The 17,298-nt window shown below is 41.0% G+C and overlaps 2 protein-coding genes across 2 annotated transcripts in view; one reads left to right on the top strand and one right to left on the bottom strand.

Annotated features, from left to right (window-relative positions):
- The window catches only part of LOC101163225 (gastrula zinc finger protein XlCGF57.1), a 466,623-nt gene that overhangs the window by 404,131 nt on the left and 45,194 nt on the right, over nucleotides 1–17,298 (bottom strand). The window lies entirely within an intron of this gene.
- Nucleotides 8,140–17,298, top strand: part of LOC105355226 (NACHT, LRR and PYD domains-containing protein 12-like) — a 354,920-nt gene continuing 345,761 nt past the window's right edge. The window contains exons 1-5 of the mRNA XM_023961922.1: nucleotides 8,140–8,217; nucleotides 8,627–8,755; nucleotides 8,838–8,936; nucleotides 9,473–9,592; nucleotides 13,783–13,896. Coding sequence (XP_023817690.1) covers nucleotides 8,670–8,755; nucleotides 8,838–8,936; nucleotides 9,473–9,592; nucleotides 13,783–13,896 — 419 coding nt within the window. The 5' untranslated portion in view covers nucleotides 8,140–8,217; nucleotides 8,627–8,669. The remainder of the gene's footprint in view (nucleotides 8,218–8,626; nucleotides 8,756–8,837; nucleotides 8,937–9,472; nucleotides 9,593–13,782; nucleotides 13,897–17,298) is intronic.

The following is a 17,298-nucleotide window of genomic DNA, read 5'->3' as shown; positions in this document are numbered from 1 at the left end:
GTGCCGGCGGCTCAGCCCTTGTAAATTAATTTATGCACCACTATTGGTTTACTTATATCACAGAGTTTGTAACAGCCTGAAACCTGGCGGCGCCCCGCCCCGCAGCTGTGCGCTCTCCTGTCTTTGAGAAGTAGACGCAAATGTGTGTGAAGAAGGAGAAGGGAGGGGGTGCGGGGTGAGCACGGAGCGCCGCCGCGTTTGCACATGCGCAAAACCTGGCTGGATCATCTTCAAAGGGGGGAGACGGTCACCGGCCGCGGCTTAGTGCTTGATGAAAAAAATAAAACTGCGGCAGCGCAGCCATGTAGAGAATTAGCGCCTCTTGCTGCAGCTGCACGCGCTCTCGCTGGAAACGTGTGACGACAAAGGGGGTGGGGGGCGTGGGGAATCAGTTCAACTGTGGGTTGCTTGGGGAGGGTCTCGCCCGGGGAGTAATTCAGGGTAGAACTGCCACTGGACTGAAGCAAAGATTCATGAACAATGAAGAGTCAAAGCAGCTGCAGAGAAGACTGGGGGCTTCTTTCAAACACTCCTTCTGTCTGTGTGTGCCGTCCTTCATCTATGAGGTGCCGTGTAGGACATAATTCAGAATTAGCATTCACAAACACATATGAAATCTCTCACACACACTAGTGAAATGCTTGTATACATACAACTGAAAATGTATTCATTCACATACACATGTGAAATCTCTCACATACACATGTGAAATCTCTCACATACACATGTGAAATCTCTCACATACACATGTGAAAATGCTCTCACACACACTACTGAAAATGCTCTCACATACACATGTGAAAATGCTCTTACACACACTACTGAAAATCCTCTCACATACACATGTGAAAATCCTCTCACATACACATGTGAAAATCCTCTCACATACACATGTGAAAATGCTCTCACATACACTATCCAAAATGCTCTCACATACACATGTGAAATTTTCGACAGAAACGGAAAGCATTTCAGTAGAAACGGAAGTTGGCTGATTATCGCGAGATAATCATTCGTCTGAATCATTCGAAAATGGCAGCCGGTTGCGCAAGGAAAACCACCGAAACGTGTAAGTATATTAAAAAATATCCAGTATCTGTTGTAAAATATATTTGTAAATACTTAAGATGATGTGTTTAATATGTTATATTCCTCAATCAACAACCTAGATTGTTTTGAAGCTCATCAATTTCAGTAATGCTAAAGCTAACGCTAACGCGAATTAGCGCCGAAGGCTAAAAACAAACGCTAGATATTACATCAAAAAGCAGTGACTTCTAACCGTAGTCACAAGTTATTAACACATGTTTTAAATGTGTTCATATATGTAGGGACAGACGAGGATGAGGAAAATCCGATCCATTTGCGGATGGAGAAAGATAGCTTGTTTGTTTTCAAGCTAGCTCGTGCCAGATGGGTAGAGACACATGATCAGATTTGACTTCATTTTAATAAACGGTTAATCGTTGTCGTATTGGGTTAAAGGTTTATGTTAAAGACCCAGAAGAGAGAGGAGGAAAGGGCTAGAAGGGAGGAACAGCGACAGGAGAGTCTGTTAAGTTTACTTGAGTTGAAATTATTGTTCTAAAATGTAATGCAGCCATTGTTTTTCCAATTTGTTTAATAAATGTATGAACAAAAATGAATAATTTACATGTATTATTTAAATCTGAGCTATTTTTAACAATCTTAAAAGGATTTTCATATAAATATCAGATGTACATATTTAGAATTTCGTTTTATATGTTAATATTTATTTTTATACATGTTAACAATAATCCTGGTCTTCTAGAGTCATGTGTGTCACAGTTGGAGCTGAAAGGAAAGCAAAGATTTGTCCTTGCAGACAGACGTGACTCTGCTCGTCCTGCATGTTCCTGTGTTGTCCTGCTGTGGCTCAACATCTGTGGCTAAGCAGTCGCCTTTGCTGATGCACAGAATGTGCAGAATTGAACTGCAGGCAATGATTTTCATTGCAAAGGTTGGTTTTACTTCCAGTGCCCCCAGAAATATTGCTCTCCTCCTCATCTTTATCATGCCAAATGCTCTCTTCACAACAGAGCGTGTTCTGGAGTGGTTCTGGTTGTAACTGCCTCAATGGCATTCCTCATGGGTTCCCTGTAGGGTGTCAGCAGCGTGATGGGATGAGCAATGCAGGGATACCCACCATCACCCAAAAGGATCCTTCAGGTGGGTTTGTTTGATTTACATAAATTGGGCTTTTACGTAGAACCCGTGAATCATGGATTGATCCTGGATTCCCAACAAAAATATCTATAAATTTGGCATTAGAGTCACATACAGCATGCATTTTAATGGAATAAAAAAGCTTCCTGTTAAAATAACAAGCTGCATTTTCTTTTAGGGCCTTTATTCTTATGTGGCAGCCATCAATGCTCCTTGTGACCCTTTGGAAGGAGAAAGACCAAGCGAGCTGCTAAAATCCAGAGGCGACTTATGGTAGTTCATTCCCACTGGGAAGCTAGGTGACCCTGCTCATCAGCTGGAGGATGCGGTCTGCCGTCCTGTGGACAACATCGCTCACGGTGGACCGTGTCATGTCAAAGACTCTGGCTACCACACTGTAAGATGTGCCACACGCCAGCCAGAAAAGAAACACCAGGACGTCAGTCTCCTGTGACCCCCCAGAGTGTGAGGAACCCGAAGCTGATGCTTCAGGACCATCGACCCAGATGCTCGATGGTCCTGCGGGTCAACCGAAAATCCAGTCTTGTGTCGGACTGACCGTCAGCGTAAAGGGCCAGGACAGACACCTTTGTGTTGGTAAAGCAGTAGAGACGTGGAAGACCCTGGAAAATGCAACATTAATTATTTCATTGAGGAAATTAAATCACATTTTTTTAATGTTTCTATTTATTTTGATGTCTTACATTTTAGATTATGAAGTATTTATTAATTCTGGAAAATCTCGTGGTTTTTATTTGGCTGGGTTTTTGGATTTTCATTTAAACTTTTAAAAATGAAAGTTTTTGTTTTGTTTTTGTTTAAAACAAGTGATATGGTTTGACTCTGAATAAAAAATTCTAAACTTTGAACTCACAAGTGTTTCATGTAATTGGACTACACAACTCACTTGAAAAAGAATGTTAAACTCTTACCCAGCAGACTGTGTAACCTTGAGCATGATTAGTAACAAAGTTTAAGTTAAAGTTTAGGTTTAACTAAAAAAAAAACTTTAAGTTTAACTCACAAGTTATTCTGTCTGGTCAGGGCATCCAGAGGAAATCTTCTGAGATGTCTGCTTCTCCTTGCCGTCCTGTGATGCTGCACATCTGCTCGTTTTCAGTTTGATCTCACGAAAAACGGTTGAATTATTGCCAGGAACACGGACAGATTCATTTTCAAAGCCATTTTCAGTAAGGTGTAAGAAAACTACAGAAAAAAATGCCTCCTTGCAAGAGCCCGTTAATCGTTCAGCGGCACAAAAACAAAATAAATATTGGCATGAAAAAATAACTTGGGGGTTTATTTATGAACAAATACATTAAATCAACACCAAAGTGTTTGTAATTTAATTATTTATAAATCAGTCACGTTTTCCATGATCAGAACACAGCAGATTCATAAATAGTCTTTGTAAAATGTTCATATTTATTATGTTTTTACTCTGACAAATAAGTGTCATTCTCCGCGTTAAATAGGAGTAGTTCGCCTCCAGACCAGGTGGTGGCGGTAATGCGCCACTTTGTTTCCGTGTCAAGCGCGTTATGAACAACACCCAAAAGAAAAAAGTACTGAGCACGGGTGTCTGAATTGCTTTTAAATTCAGAGAACTATATAGAACTATATAGTTCTGCACTATATAGGGTTTTAGTAGTTAGGGATCAGGGCAGGAATTCGGACACAGGTTCATTTCCACTGAAATGCCTTCAGTCGACCAACTTCGTTTCTAACAATAAAGTAAAAAAAAAAAACGTTGTTTCTACTGAAATGCCTTCCGTTTCTATTGAAATTTTCACATGTGTATGTGAGAGCATTTTGGAAAGTGTGTGTGAGAGCATTTTCACATGTGTATGTGAGAGCATTTTCAGTAGTGTGTGTGAGAGCATTTTCAGTAGTGTGTGTGAGAGCATTTCACATGTGTATGTGAGAGCATTTTCAGTAGTGTGTGTGAGAGCATTTTCAGTAGTGTGTGTGAGAGCATTTTCAGTAGTGTGTGTGAGAGCATTTTCAGTAGTGTATGTGAGAGCATTTTCAGTAGTGTGTGTGAGAGCATTTTCAGTAGTGTGTGTGAGAGCATTTCACATGTGTATGTGAGAGCATTTTCAGTAGTGTGTGTGAGAGCATTTTCAGTAGTGTGTGTGAGAGCATTTTCAGTAGTGTGTGTGAGAGCATTTCACATGTGTATGTGAGAGATTTCACATGTGTATGTGAATGAATACATTTTCAGTTGTATGTATACAAGCATTTCACTAGTGTGTGTGAGAGATTTCACATGTGTATGTGAATGCTAATTCTGAATAATGTCCTACACGGCACCTCATATTCATCTGCCCTAATGCCATCATGTCAATTTTTACTGACTGGGCAGCTGGGAAGTCCTCCACAAGTCCATCAAACTATTGCTGAATGCTTTGCTTTGGTGATCTTTAATATGATGTCTGCTTGTAGGACGGCTTGTAACTGTTTGACCCATACCAGTTTTGGATTATTCCACTATTTAATAGGGGTGTAATGATACGCTAAAATCTCAATTTGGTTCGATTCAGAATTTAATTGGGCTCGGTTCAGTAAATTTCGGTTCCGCACTGCTGTTTAACAAATCTGCCTGATATGAACTGCTATTTTATGAACCATTATTGTATTGTTATTTATTGTGTGTGTTTTGCTGTCAGACACCTGAATATCTCTCTTAAGAGATGAATAAAGTTTTATCTATTTATTTTTGGTATTTTTTCGGTACAAAAAGGCAGAAAAAATTTACTTACAAAATGTATTTATTGATTTTAAATAAGAATAAATAACTATAGGAACTATTAGCTGCAAGGAACCATAAGCTTTGGAAAAAATAACACTGGGCTAAAAAAAAAAAACGTTTTAACTTGCACTTTTTGTTCTTGTAAACCCGATTGTTACAGTCGGGTCTAAGTTAACTAACAGATTGGATGTGTTACTGTGGCATACACCATCTTTATGTAACAATGTCGACACACAGTTTTCGACTTATCCGGATGTCTTTTCCCTTCATGAATGCTGACAACAAAGCCAAAGTGTTCCCCCACACAGGAGAGCGTAAGGAGATAGGGGGGTGGAGGGGTCCTCACGTCTGCATTAGTGATATGTTGACATGCTTACTGTCCTTCACCTAATAGCATCTCGGAGGAAACTCACGGCTAACAATGCTTCCGCCCCGGCGCAAAGTGACTACAGTGGCGACCTGCAGGTTAGCCCCGCCCATAGCCACTAAGACTCATGGGAAGTGTGAAGTCAGCAGCACGGCTCTCGTTTCCCCGCTACAAGTGACAAAGCAGCTGGGTCTTTACAATGCATATGTGGGAAAATAAATAAAAAGCGTACTGAAACGGTATCTCACATGCTTCTCATTATTCTTCAGGAGTTTCAATACTCAATACTAACAAAATTACAGGGGACATCTTGGGACGAAAAAGTTCTGAAGATGGTAGCTGGATAGCATTGACAGTAAAACTGGACAATTAGATTTTTTATAATGTCAGGTCATAATGTAACAGCACAAACAAAGCAATTATCTGCAGGTGTTTACATCGTTATACAGGTTTTTATATAAAGATGCATATTTGATTATAGGAGGAGATCTCAATGATTCTCCAAATACTGCTGTGGACAGAATGAGCTCAAAACTCACAATTTAAATCGACAGCTTTCTGAATTAAACTTTCCATAATTGATAAATGTCGCTTTTTCAATCTGAATAGCATATTGTTTAACTGGAGTAACGCCAGTGAAAGAATAGATTTATGATTAACATCATGTAATTATTTGGAGTATATATAACTAATATTTCACACTGTTATGCTCCTTTTACCGATCATAAAATGATATCAGGTACCATATCTATTCAACTAAATGGTTCAAAACACAAAACTAACTAAATTAAGAAGACACTGGAAATGTAATAATAAATGATTTGAGGAGGAACCTTTTGAAAATTCTATCAGACAAGAAGCAAAACATTTATTTAGAAATAAAAAGATGAATGCTAAGCAAAATGGGAACTCTTTAAATTTTCAGTCATATCAAAGCAAGTGAACGCAGCAAAACCATCCAAAAAACAAACAGGCCAAAGAAAATCTGATAATGGAAGCTACACAGTCTTTACTAAATAAAACTTGCCTTTTGTGAGGATGAAGAGACACAGTTTATCCAACTTAAAATAGATAAATGATATATTGATGCTGCAAAGGGTGCCTTCATTCGATCAAGAGCAAAACGCCTCGAAAATGGAGAACAACTACTTTTTTGCATTAGAAAAACAAAACCATAAAAGATATACAAATACAAAGTTGAAAATTGATAATGCTGTTTGCACCGACCCCATAGAAACACATTAAAAACTCTCTATGAAGAACTCTAGAAATCTAAAATTAAAAATTAATTTAGTCAATTTATTTAGAGAATCTGTCATTATCCCGCCTCCTGTCTCCACCTGTGAGGAGCTGACAGGTGATCAACACAATCACTCTCACCTGTGTGACTGTCTTTTTAAGCAGGCTCTGCCCTTTGGCCTCTGCCAGAAAGTCCTTTGCTGACAGTGACTTGGTTTCAAGCGCTTGTCAAGTTCCTGGTTTTGGACTTTGGATCACAGATAAATTCCAGCCCTGTCCCTGGACCTGAGATTCTCTGGACCAATCAACTTTCCCTCCTCTCATTGTACACCTGACACCTTTATCTGGATCAGTGTTTTTCAACCAGTGCTAGTGTGCCGTGGGAAATTGCCCTCATTAATCATTAACTGATCTAAAAACATTTTCCATCTCCAGGATTTCAGCTCTTTGTTCATCCAAACAGGCCCTGATAAAATACTGAGTAGTTAGGAATATAAAAGATCATAAAATACTTTTTCTTTGTGTTTATTTGATTCTATTAAAGACATTTTGATAAGAATGACGGTACAGCGATTTACCTGCAGCTATAGCGGTTTGCGGAAAAGTCCCGCCCCTTTAACTGTCTCCGCCAATCATTGTTGAAGGCTTAATCACATGTCATCAGTCTGACCATCAGAAGTGGTTAAAGTCTTCACTTCCTTGTTCTTAATTCTGCTCATAAAGTCGCTCAGTCCTAACAAAAATACCAGCTAAAGCTCGTCTTTAGCGGTGTAGCTTTCCACAGAGTCCGGTGTCAGACCGTGTCAGACCGTGAACAAAACAATGAAGCTCACAGACGCGAGTCTTTCTGCCCTTTTTCGGCAGTTTTCACACTACATCTCCCATGATGCATTGGCTTAAAGGGCCAGTGTCCCAGCGTCGTCCGCGTGAAATGTCTAGAAACCTCAACGAATAAACAAACAGTTTCTAAATTTCCTAATTTAACTTTTATTTCATGTCTTAGAAAAAACAGCCGCAACTTCCTGCTTTTTCGGCCACAATTATCACAAAATGCACGTGAGATTGCGGGGGGGGGTGCTGTCGATCGATACAGACCATGAATTACCGCTTTTCTTTTTTTTGGATGCTGGTGTGCCGCGGGATTTTTATCAAGGTTAAAGTGTGCCGTGGCTCAAAAAAGGTTGAAAAACACTGATCTAGATCAATGACTAATCGTACCTGATTCATTACTTTGACTCTTAAATAAACTCTTTTATTAACTCTGAGCTGTGTGCATACTGGTATCCGGTTTTCACACCCTGCCAAGAACTTGTGCACAGAAATGAACCCTGAACGTGCACAGAACAAAACCGTGAAATGTGCACTGTCAGAACAGAAACGTCCTTCAGTTCCTCAGGAGTTTAGGATTTACTTTCATGGAGAATCTTTCGAGCAAAAGAGGATTTAATCAAATATTTTAGTTTGAGTTTAGTTAAGCCCCTCAGAGCTGAAATACAATATGGTTCTCTTTAGGACCCAGCAGCTTGTTTATAGCTGCAGCCGCAGTCACGTGATTTCTTATAAATGCAGAGAGGAGGCTTAGGCTACACACACATGCATGCACAGAAAGAGAGCCGAGTTTGTCCAGCAGACACACACGTTGGAGTCTCCTCCATTTTCTTCCTCTGTCACGGTGAGTCTTTGTGAAAAAGTTGTTTTCTGCTCTCATGACAAAGCTGTTGTGTTTGATCTGTGTATGAGGAAAAGAGCAGCAGAAAAACAGATCGGAGCTTCCTGACAACATGGCAACTCTGAAACAAGTTAAGACGGTTCAAAGAAAATCCGTTCCTTCTTCCAGACACTCCGATTCAGTTTGATCTGTGGATGTTCCTTCAGGTTCTTAATGTGTTTTTCAAAATCCAAAACATTTATGACCAACATGACAAATTCTAACAACATTCCACACAGCAAGATCAGTCGGTTCATCGGCTTAGTTGACACAAACAAACAAAATGTTTTGGTACCAGAGTACAGAACTCAGACCTCATCTGCTAACAACCAGGATGTCTGTTAGAGTTTAAGAAGACCTGTTTCCTCTGCAGATGAAGGTGGAAGGTGTGTGTGAGCTGATGTGGATCCAGCAGCATGGATCAGTGGGAGGAGCCACAGGAGGGAGCCCCTCCCTCTAAAAGCAGAGATGGTAACCATGACAACCAGAGCAAAGCTCAGAGGTGAGATGAACATCTCCAACTGTCCATGATCTTCTCCATGTCAGAGCTCAGGACTCACACCAGCAACCTTCATTCTCCACAGGAACCAACCTGGATCTGGATCCAGCTGGGGGTCCAACAGGGTTGACATGTCGAAGGATTTACCTCCTTTCTTCAAGGACATCCATCCAGCAGTGGAACAGTGAGTGTTTGTCAGAGTTTTTGGAGGCTGGATTCTAGTTCAGATGATCAACAGTTTTCAGATGAAGGACTTGAGGTCTGGTTCAGTTCTGGATCTCTCTGATCAGACTCACTTGGAGCATCATGTGTGTGATGAGATCTTTTCAGTTGAGTCTTCTGAGAGTCTCTGAGAGACATCAGAGATGTTGGAGAAGAAAACATGTTGACTGCTGACTCTGACTGACAGCAGCTCCAGTCTAATGAGAAGAATCACTGCAGACTCCTAGGATTCAGATTTTCATGCTTTCCAAACATCACATTGTTCTAGTTTGACTTTCTGCTCTCAGAATTTCTCCATTTCTACATGGAGAATTGGAATCAGCTTTTCCAGAAATAAGTCTGGATTGACTGACAGAAAATGCTGAAAGCTGGAAACTGTTGATCCAAACATGTCATGTTATTCCAGACTAAACAGCTCAGTCTGTGTTCATGTCAAAGTCCATCAGCTGTTCATGAAGAAGCAGATCCTCCAACACTCTGATGGTTTGGTGTTTGCAGAGGTCAACAGGTCACACAGAGAGTCCAGTCTGCAGCCTCCAGCTGTGGATCCATGAAGAGTGACTGGTCCAAAGATGATCCTCCACTCTTCAGAACTGAACCAGGACCTTCAGACTCACAGTAAGAAGCAGTTTCTAGTGAACAAAGCAGAGTTCAGCTCTCAGCAGGAACAACAATGTTCTCATCAAGAACATCAGCTGATCCATCCAGGAAGGTTAACCATCTGCTGTGAGCGCTTTAGGTCTGAGAGGAAAGAAAAGAGTTGGACAACTCTGGAGGACACAAAGCTCAGTCTGTGAGGATGAAGCAAACAGCTGAACTTTTCTCTGAGCTCAGTCCAGACATGAGCTCCAAACACAGCTAACACATCATTTAGACCTTCAGATGACTAGATCTGCTCTGGTTTAACCTGGAAACACATTTGCTCACATTCAGCACAGTCTGGATCACACAATAGAACTATCATTTGAATGAAACGTTCCATTAAACAGTAGCTGCATGTACATGTGCAAAATATCTTTAATTTGATCAAAGATCCAATTAGAATTGAACTGTGTCCATGGGGCCTGAAAAATATTATCCGATTCTATCTAACTTTTACATTAGATGTTTCAGTGAAAAAAAATCATTTTAACATGCGCAGAAATATCCAAAATACCGGATGGCAAAAGAAAGATTAGCCGAGTTTTGTCATAAACAAACATGGCTGCCTCTTTTATTATTATTATTATTATTATTATTATAAACCAGCACAGCAGATATCTAACTAGTTAAATGTCGTAATTACCTGTTTTCAGGGCACTGAGGTGTTCTATTGGAAAAACTTTAAAAGTCTCTCTGTACCATAGAGTAAAGGATGGAGGTTGCACTTCCATCTACTATCCATGTAGTAGTATATATCTCCTAGCCAGGTGTTAAAGATTTTCAACATCAAGTTCAATTACCAAGTCTGCCTCTCAACGATGCCTAGATTTTTCACTTGTGAGAGGGTTCGATGGTATTAATTGTGCAAAAAATGGAGAAAGGAATTTCATCTTGGAAGTGGCATTGGAAGAGAACTTTCTACTGGTTGTAGGATTGGTTGGTCACTGGGGAAAGAGAGGGAGGTCCGAACAAAGGGTTTAACCTGGAGGAAACCTAAAAAGTCTCGGCGCGATGGTCTGAATCTATCTTGAATTTGTCCAAAAGACAGAAAATCACCTATTTCGAATAAGTTGCTAACAAGTTTTAAACCTGTATCATGCCATTTTTTAAATATCCCAAAATCTTATCCCAGGGAGAATGCTACTTTTTAATAAGAAGCTGCATCACACTGGAAAAGTTTATTTCCGAACCCATTTTTATTCCTGATGCCATTCCAAAATCTAAGTGTAACAATAAGAATAGTGTTGTTGATTATCCCCACTGGAAGTTTAGTTGGATCTAAGGATAATAGACTCAGAAGGGAGAAAGGCTCATAACACCAACTGTCTACATGCGGTTCAGATTAATGTAAAAATGAGTGTAACCAACTTGATATAATGCGTAAATGACAGGCCCAGTAGTAATACTGAAAGTAAGGCAATGTCTGACTGCCCCTATCAAGCGGACGTTGTATAACCATCATCTTAAGCCTAGGTTTCTTTCCATGCCATAGAAATTTGGACAAAAATCTTTCAATCGCAGCAAAAGTGTTTTTGTTAATCCTAAATGGCAACATTTGGATGGGGTAGAGTTACCTGGGAAGAATGTTCATTTTTATCAAGCTTATCCTGCCTATAAATGACAAGAAAAAGTCAAGCCACCTATTTAGATCACTCTTAGCTGACTGCAAGGACATAAGTTCAATTTACACATCTCTGCGGTATTTACAGATATCTTTAAACCTAAGTATGAAAAACCTTATATGAATACCTTAAAGGAAATGTAGCAGGAGGGTCCCTTCCCACCCTGTGGCTCCCCAGTGGTAAGGTTTCAGATTTGTCAAAATTAATTTTGTATCCTGAAATTTGGCTAAATTTCTTAGAAATATGAAGTAGAATTGGAATAGATGTCTCAGTTTTTGTTATAAATGACAACACATCATCTGCATAGAGGGAAATTTTGTATTCAGTGTTGTTCAGTTTGATTCCAGATATCCCTGGATGGGTGCTCATAGCCTCCACCAGGGGCTCCAAAGCAATTGCAAATAATAGGGAGAGAGGGGGCAACCCTGGTGAGTTCCTCTCCCCAGAGGGAAACCATCAGATAATAACTCATTCACAAAAGACCCTTGCAGCGAGGGCACTACATAATAATTAAACCCACCTGGTAAATTCAAGGCACGCCCCAAACCTATCCATTACAATGATAGGTACCCCACTCTACCCGATCAAACGCCTTCTCAGCGTCTAATGAGATCGTAAGGGGTTTGGATTTAATTACTTTGTGAATATTGAATCATATTTAAGAGTTGACATACATTGGAGTGGGAGTACCTACCTTTAACAAAGCCCATCTGGTCAGGCTTCGCCAGAATCTGCAACACCTCCTTCAGTCTCTAAGCCAAAATTTTACACAATATCTTACAATCTACTCCGAGCAAGTAGATAGGTCTATAAGATGTGCACTCATCAGGAGGCTAGTCTTTTTTTTTATAATCAAGAATATATGTGCCATATTTAAAGTTGGTGGAAGTGATCCATGCTTAAATGATTCTTTAAACATGTTCAATAATGGGGACACAATTTTATTTATTATTTTTTATCTTTTTTATAAAGAAAATCAGGCCCCAAACCCATCAGGACCTGGTGCCTTTCCTTTTTCAAGGATTTAATGTAGGCCTGGGCGATAAATCGATCAAATGAATTAATTCGAATTTTTTTGTTACGGGCGATTTCAAAAATAACTAAATCGAGTTTTTATGTGGCGCATTTTTGGCTCCCCAGAGCTTCCGTAGCGTTAGTATCACACGGCGACACGCGACAATCGACGCACGAAGCAGCTAGCGACAGCATGGCTACCGGTGACAGTGGGAAGTTTGTTGTTTGGAACTGGTTTACTGCCACAGACGTGGAGGAAGAGACACCCCCCCCCCACGCTGCCAAAAGCCCATCGGGGTCAAAGGCTCTCACGCGCGCCCGCGTGGCACGCGCTCAGTCCTCTTAAACACGCACGCGCCCTGACACAGAAACACATAATCATTCTACAACGCCTGTATAGTTAGTTCATTAGTTAGTTAGTTGTTACTGTTATTTGTTAATAAAGAATACTGCGTTGTAATTATTACTTTTACCGATATATTCATTTGCGACGCGGCCGCTTTAGGATTTTGTGTTCGGAGGAGGTGGCCGCGAGGGGGGGGGTTGACCGCGACTCCTGCTGCTAATCGTCATCTCCGTGGAGAAGACGGGGTTTCTTAATTTAATTAAAACCTTAGAGCCCAGATATGAGCTGTATTGTTAATCCTTTGGAAAATGGTGCCACTGTCAAGGTGAATGTTTGTCTCCTTTTAGTCTAGACTACAAAGTGTGACTTAAAACACAGCTGGGACTTTAAGTACAGAAGTACAGTAACCTTTTTATTTTGGATAAGTGAAAACAAAATTAGACAAAAACCAGACAAAAGTGATATAAAACAAGACACAATTATTTAAACACAAGTCCAAAAAGGGAGTAAGAAGAAAAATCTTATACTTAACTTTGATTCCAAGAGCGTGTTCATTTATTTATTATTCATCCCAGAAATGGGGGTTAGATTTGTCTTGGGTTTGATTACATAAAAGCAACATTTGCTTGAACTTGTCTGCAGGTTGGACTTATTGCTTTCCTTAAGTAGGGTGGGCGGAAAAAAAATAAAATCGGAGATTTTATTTTTAGGCCATATCGCCCAGCCCTAATTTAATGTCTTTCAGAACTTTTTTTGATGTTCTGGGTTCACCCAGATATATCTGACCTTTGTTATTGGAACAATGTCGATAAATCAGTTCTACTGAAAAAATGTTCTGCAAGATGTACCGTGTTGTCACAATCTGAGAAATAAAGTACTTGATAAAACTCTTTCATAATTTCACATATCCTTTTGGACTCAAAATGTAAACTATCTCTTTTATCTCCAAGAGAAGGTATTACTTAGGGCCCACTTGTCCCCTGAGCAAGATGGGCAAGGATGTGTCCAAATAGCCTTGGCAGCATTTATCAATGATCAAACATTTTCACTCCAACTGTAAACTGTTGATCCAAACATGTCATGTTATTCCAGACTAAACAGCTCAGTCTGTGTTCACGTCAAAGTCCATCAGCTGTTCATGAAGAAGCAGATCCTCCAACACTCTGATGGTTTTGTGTTTGCAGAGGTCAACAGGTCACACAGAGTGTCCAGTCTGCAGCCTCCAGCTCCATGAAGAGTGACCGGTCCAAATTTATTCCTCCAAACTTCAGAACTGAACCAGGACCTTCAGACTCACAGTAAGAAGCAGTTTCTAGTGAACAAAGCAGACTTCAGCTCACAGCAGGAACAACAATGTTCTCATCAAGAACATCAGCTGATCCATCCAGGAAGGTCAACCATCTGCTGTGAGATCCCTGACCTGGGTACAGACATGAGCTCCAAACAGCTAACGCATCATTTAGACCAGGGATTGGGAACCTTTTTGGCCGAGAGAGCCATAAACGCAAAATATTTTTTAATGTAATTTCGTGAGAGCCATACAATATTGTTGCGTCCATTTCTCACACTGAGGCACAGAGACTTAACTTCTTTTAAGGTTCCCTATTCTGGGTAACACAGATTTAGACAACAATATTTCAGAGAACTGGTTATTTTGTGTATGTGGAAAATGGGAGCAATTACAAAAGTGTTGCGTTTATATTTTTGGTCAGTGTATATGTATATATGTGTATATATATATGTGTGTGTGTGTGTGTGTGTGAGTATGTGCGTATATATGTATGTGTATATGTATATATATATTATATATACACATGTATGTGTGTGTATATATATATATATATATATGCTTTGCTCAGCGGAATGACTCAACAATGACTCAATGCCACACACATGGATCACTGAATGCTTGGAGCTGTACAACATCAACAGGACTCTAAGAGCCTTTATAGGAAACTCAATGAAGCTGTGGAAAACCACCCTTGAGGCCAATGGGAAGCCACTTGCACAAGTGTCCATCAAATGTGGGATATACCAAGGGGATGCTCTGTCCCCACTACTGTTCTGCATAGGTCTGAACCCCCTCAGCCAAATAATCAACAAGACTGGCTATGGATACCGACTCAGAAATGGGTCCAACATCAGTCACCTACTCTACATGGATGACATCAAGCTATATGCTAAGAGCGAGCGAGGATCTACAGTACTGACATTGGGATGTCATTCGGGCTCGAGAAATGCAACCGGATGGTGACAAAGAGAGGCAAGGTAGTCCACACAGGAGGGGGTCTCACTCCCAGAAGGAACAATAGCAGACATTGAGGACAGTTACAAGTGCCTTTGAATTCCGCAGGCAAATGGCAACCTGGAGCAGGCAACAAGGAAAGCTGCAACAGCTAAATACCTCCAACGAGTAAGGCAAGTCCTGAGAAGCCAGCTCAATGGCAAAAATAAGTCCCAGGCAATAAACAGTTACGCACTGCCAGTTATCAGATACCCTGCAGGAATAATATGATGGCCAAAGGAAGAGATACAGACCACGGATGTTAAAACACGAAAGCTCCTCACCATGCATGGAGGGTTCCATCCCAAATCCAGCACCCTGAGACTGTATGCTAGCCGCAAGGAAGGAGGCCAAGGACTAGTGAGTGTAGAAGCCACCATCCATGCTGAAACATCCAAGATGCATGAGTACATCAAGCTCAAGGCCCCAACTGACAGTGTGCTCAGTGAATGTCTCAGGCAATGGAGAGCAGAGGATACAGTGCTGGAGGACAGATCCTCATGGGAGGACAAACCCCTGCATGGGATGTACCACCGGACCATAACTGAAGTGGCTGATATCAAGAAGTCCTACCAATGGCTAGAAAGGGGTGGCCTACAGGACAGCACTGAAGCGCTCATCCTGGCAGCTCAGGAACAAGCCCTGAGCACCAGAGCGATAGAGGCTCAGATCTACCACACCAGACAAGACCCAAGTTGTAGGCTGTGCAAAGAGGCGCCTGAAACAATCCAGCACAAAACTGCAGGGTGTAAGATGCTGGCAGGAAAAGCATACATGGAGCGCCACAATCAAGTGGCAGGAACATGTGTGCAGAATATAAACTGGAAACCCCAAGGTCAAAATGGGAAACACCTCCGAAGGTGGTAGAGAATGAGAGAGCAAAGATCCTGTAGGACTTCCAGATCCAGACTGATAGGATGGTAATGGCGAACCAACCAGACATTGTAGTGGTGGATAAAGAACAGAGGAAAGCCGTTGTGGTGGATGTGGCAGTGCCAAGCGATGGGAACATCAGGAAGAAGGAACATGAGAAATTGGAGAAATACCAGGGACTAGGAGAAGAAGTGCAGAAAGCATGGAAAGTAAAGGTGACAGTGTTGCCTGGGGTAATTGGATCACTCGGGGCAGTAACCCTCAAGCTGGAGGAGTGGCTACCACGGATACCTGGAAAGACCTCAGACCTCTCAGTCCAGAAAAGCGCAGTGCTAGGAACAGCTAAGATACTGCACAGGACCCTCAAGCTCCCAGGCCTCTGGTAGAGGACCCGAGCTTAGAGGAGAAACAGGCAGACTGACTGGTTATGGGTTTTTAAAACAGCTGTGATGTCAATTAAAGGACATACCTGAGTTCATCACGACCCCCTAGGCAATTAGTTTTTGGTCCTTTATGGAGGTACCATCATTTTTGTCCAGCCCTATTTCAGTAGTTTGCTTTTTAAATAATTCTGTTAATCAACAACTCAAAATTAATGGCTGATTTGGATTATTTAATTTTCAACAAATTTTAATTTATTGTTACTTTTGAACGTTTCAAGCCATTTCAGTGAGCATTGTGGACTTTCTTTCTTTAACTGACGGGTACCAACAATTTTGTCCACCACTATACAGTACATAAACTCACAAAGCAGGTATTTTGCCCCTGGAGGGATTCATAACAAAATACTTAAAAGGTGCTTAGCATGCTATTTGTGGCAACATCACACAGCAGCAAAATTAGCCGAATTCTAGTCACCTTGTTGGGTCCAAACACGGAGTTGCTGCTGGCTAGCTTCCATTCTGGACAGTAGATCCTGACATGCTTTTTTTCTGCTGTCCCCCACAGGATACTTCGATGCAAATGCAGCGTGACGTGTGTTGAAGTGTTGTTTAATATTTGACCTTTTCATTGATGCAATTTTATCATTGCATATAAGGCACACTGCAGAACCTGCTTTCTCCACAAAGGCAAATTCGTCTGTCCAATCCTGCTGAAAAGTACGATACTCCTCATCTTTTTTTCTTTTAGCCATCTTTAGCCTTTACCCTCAGCTGGTTCCATTCCTATCTCTCAGGCCGCACGCAATTCATCCAATTAAAATCATTCACCTCTACCACGGTTCCAATTACCACAGGTGTCCCCCAAGGCTCTGTCCTAGGGCCCCTGCTATTCATCATTTACCTTCTCCCCCTTTATATATATACCGTAAACACAACATTTACTTACACTGCTATGCAGATGATACCTAGCGCTACCTCTCCTCTATGCCTCACTCCACTCTCCCACCTGCCTCCCTCTTCAAATGCCTTTTTGAAATAAAATCCTGGTTCACTGCAAACAGCCTTGAATTAAATAGCAACAAAACTGAACTACTCAGTTTTGGAACAAAGACCACCCTAAATAAACTCCTTAACTTCTCCATTTCTTTTGATAACTGCTC

Source organism: Oryzias latipes, chromosome 2 (assembly GCF_002234675.1).
Source record: "Oryzias latipes chromosome 2, ASM223467v1".
Taxonomy (NCBI): Eukaryota; Metazoa; Chordata; class Actinopteri; order Beloniformes; family Adrianichthyidae; genus Oryzias; species Oryzias latipes.
This window is presented reverse-complemented; position numbering and strand designations above follow the sequence as displayed.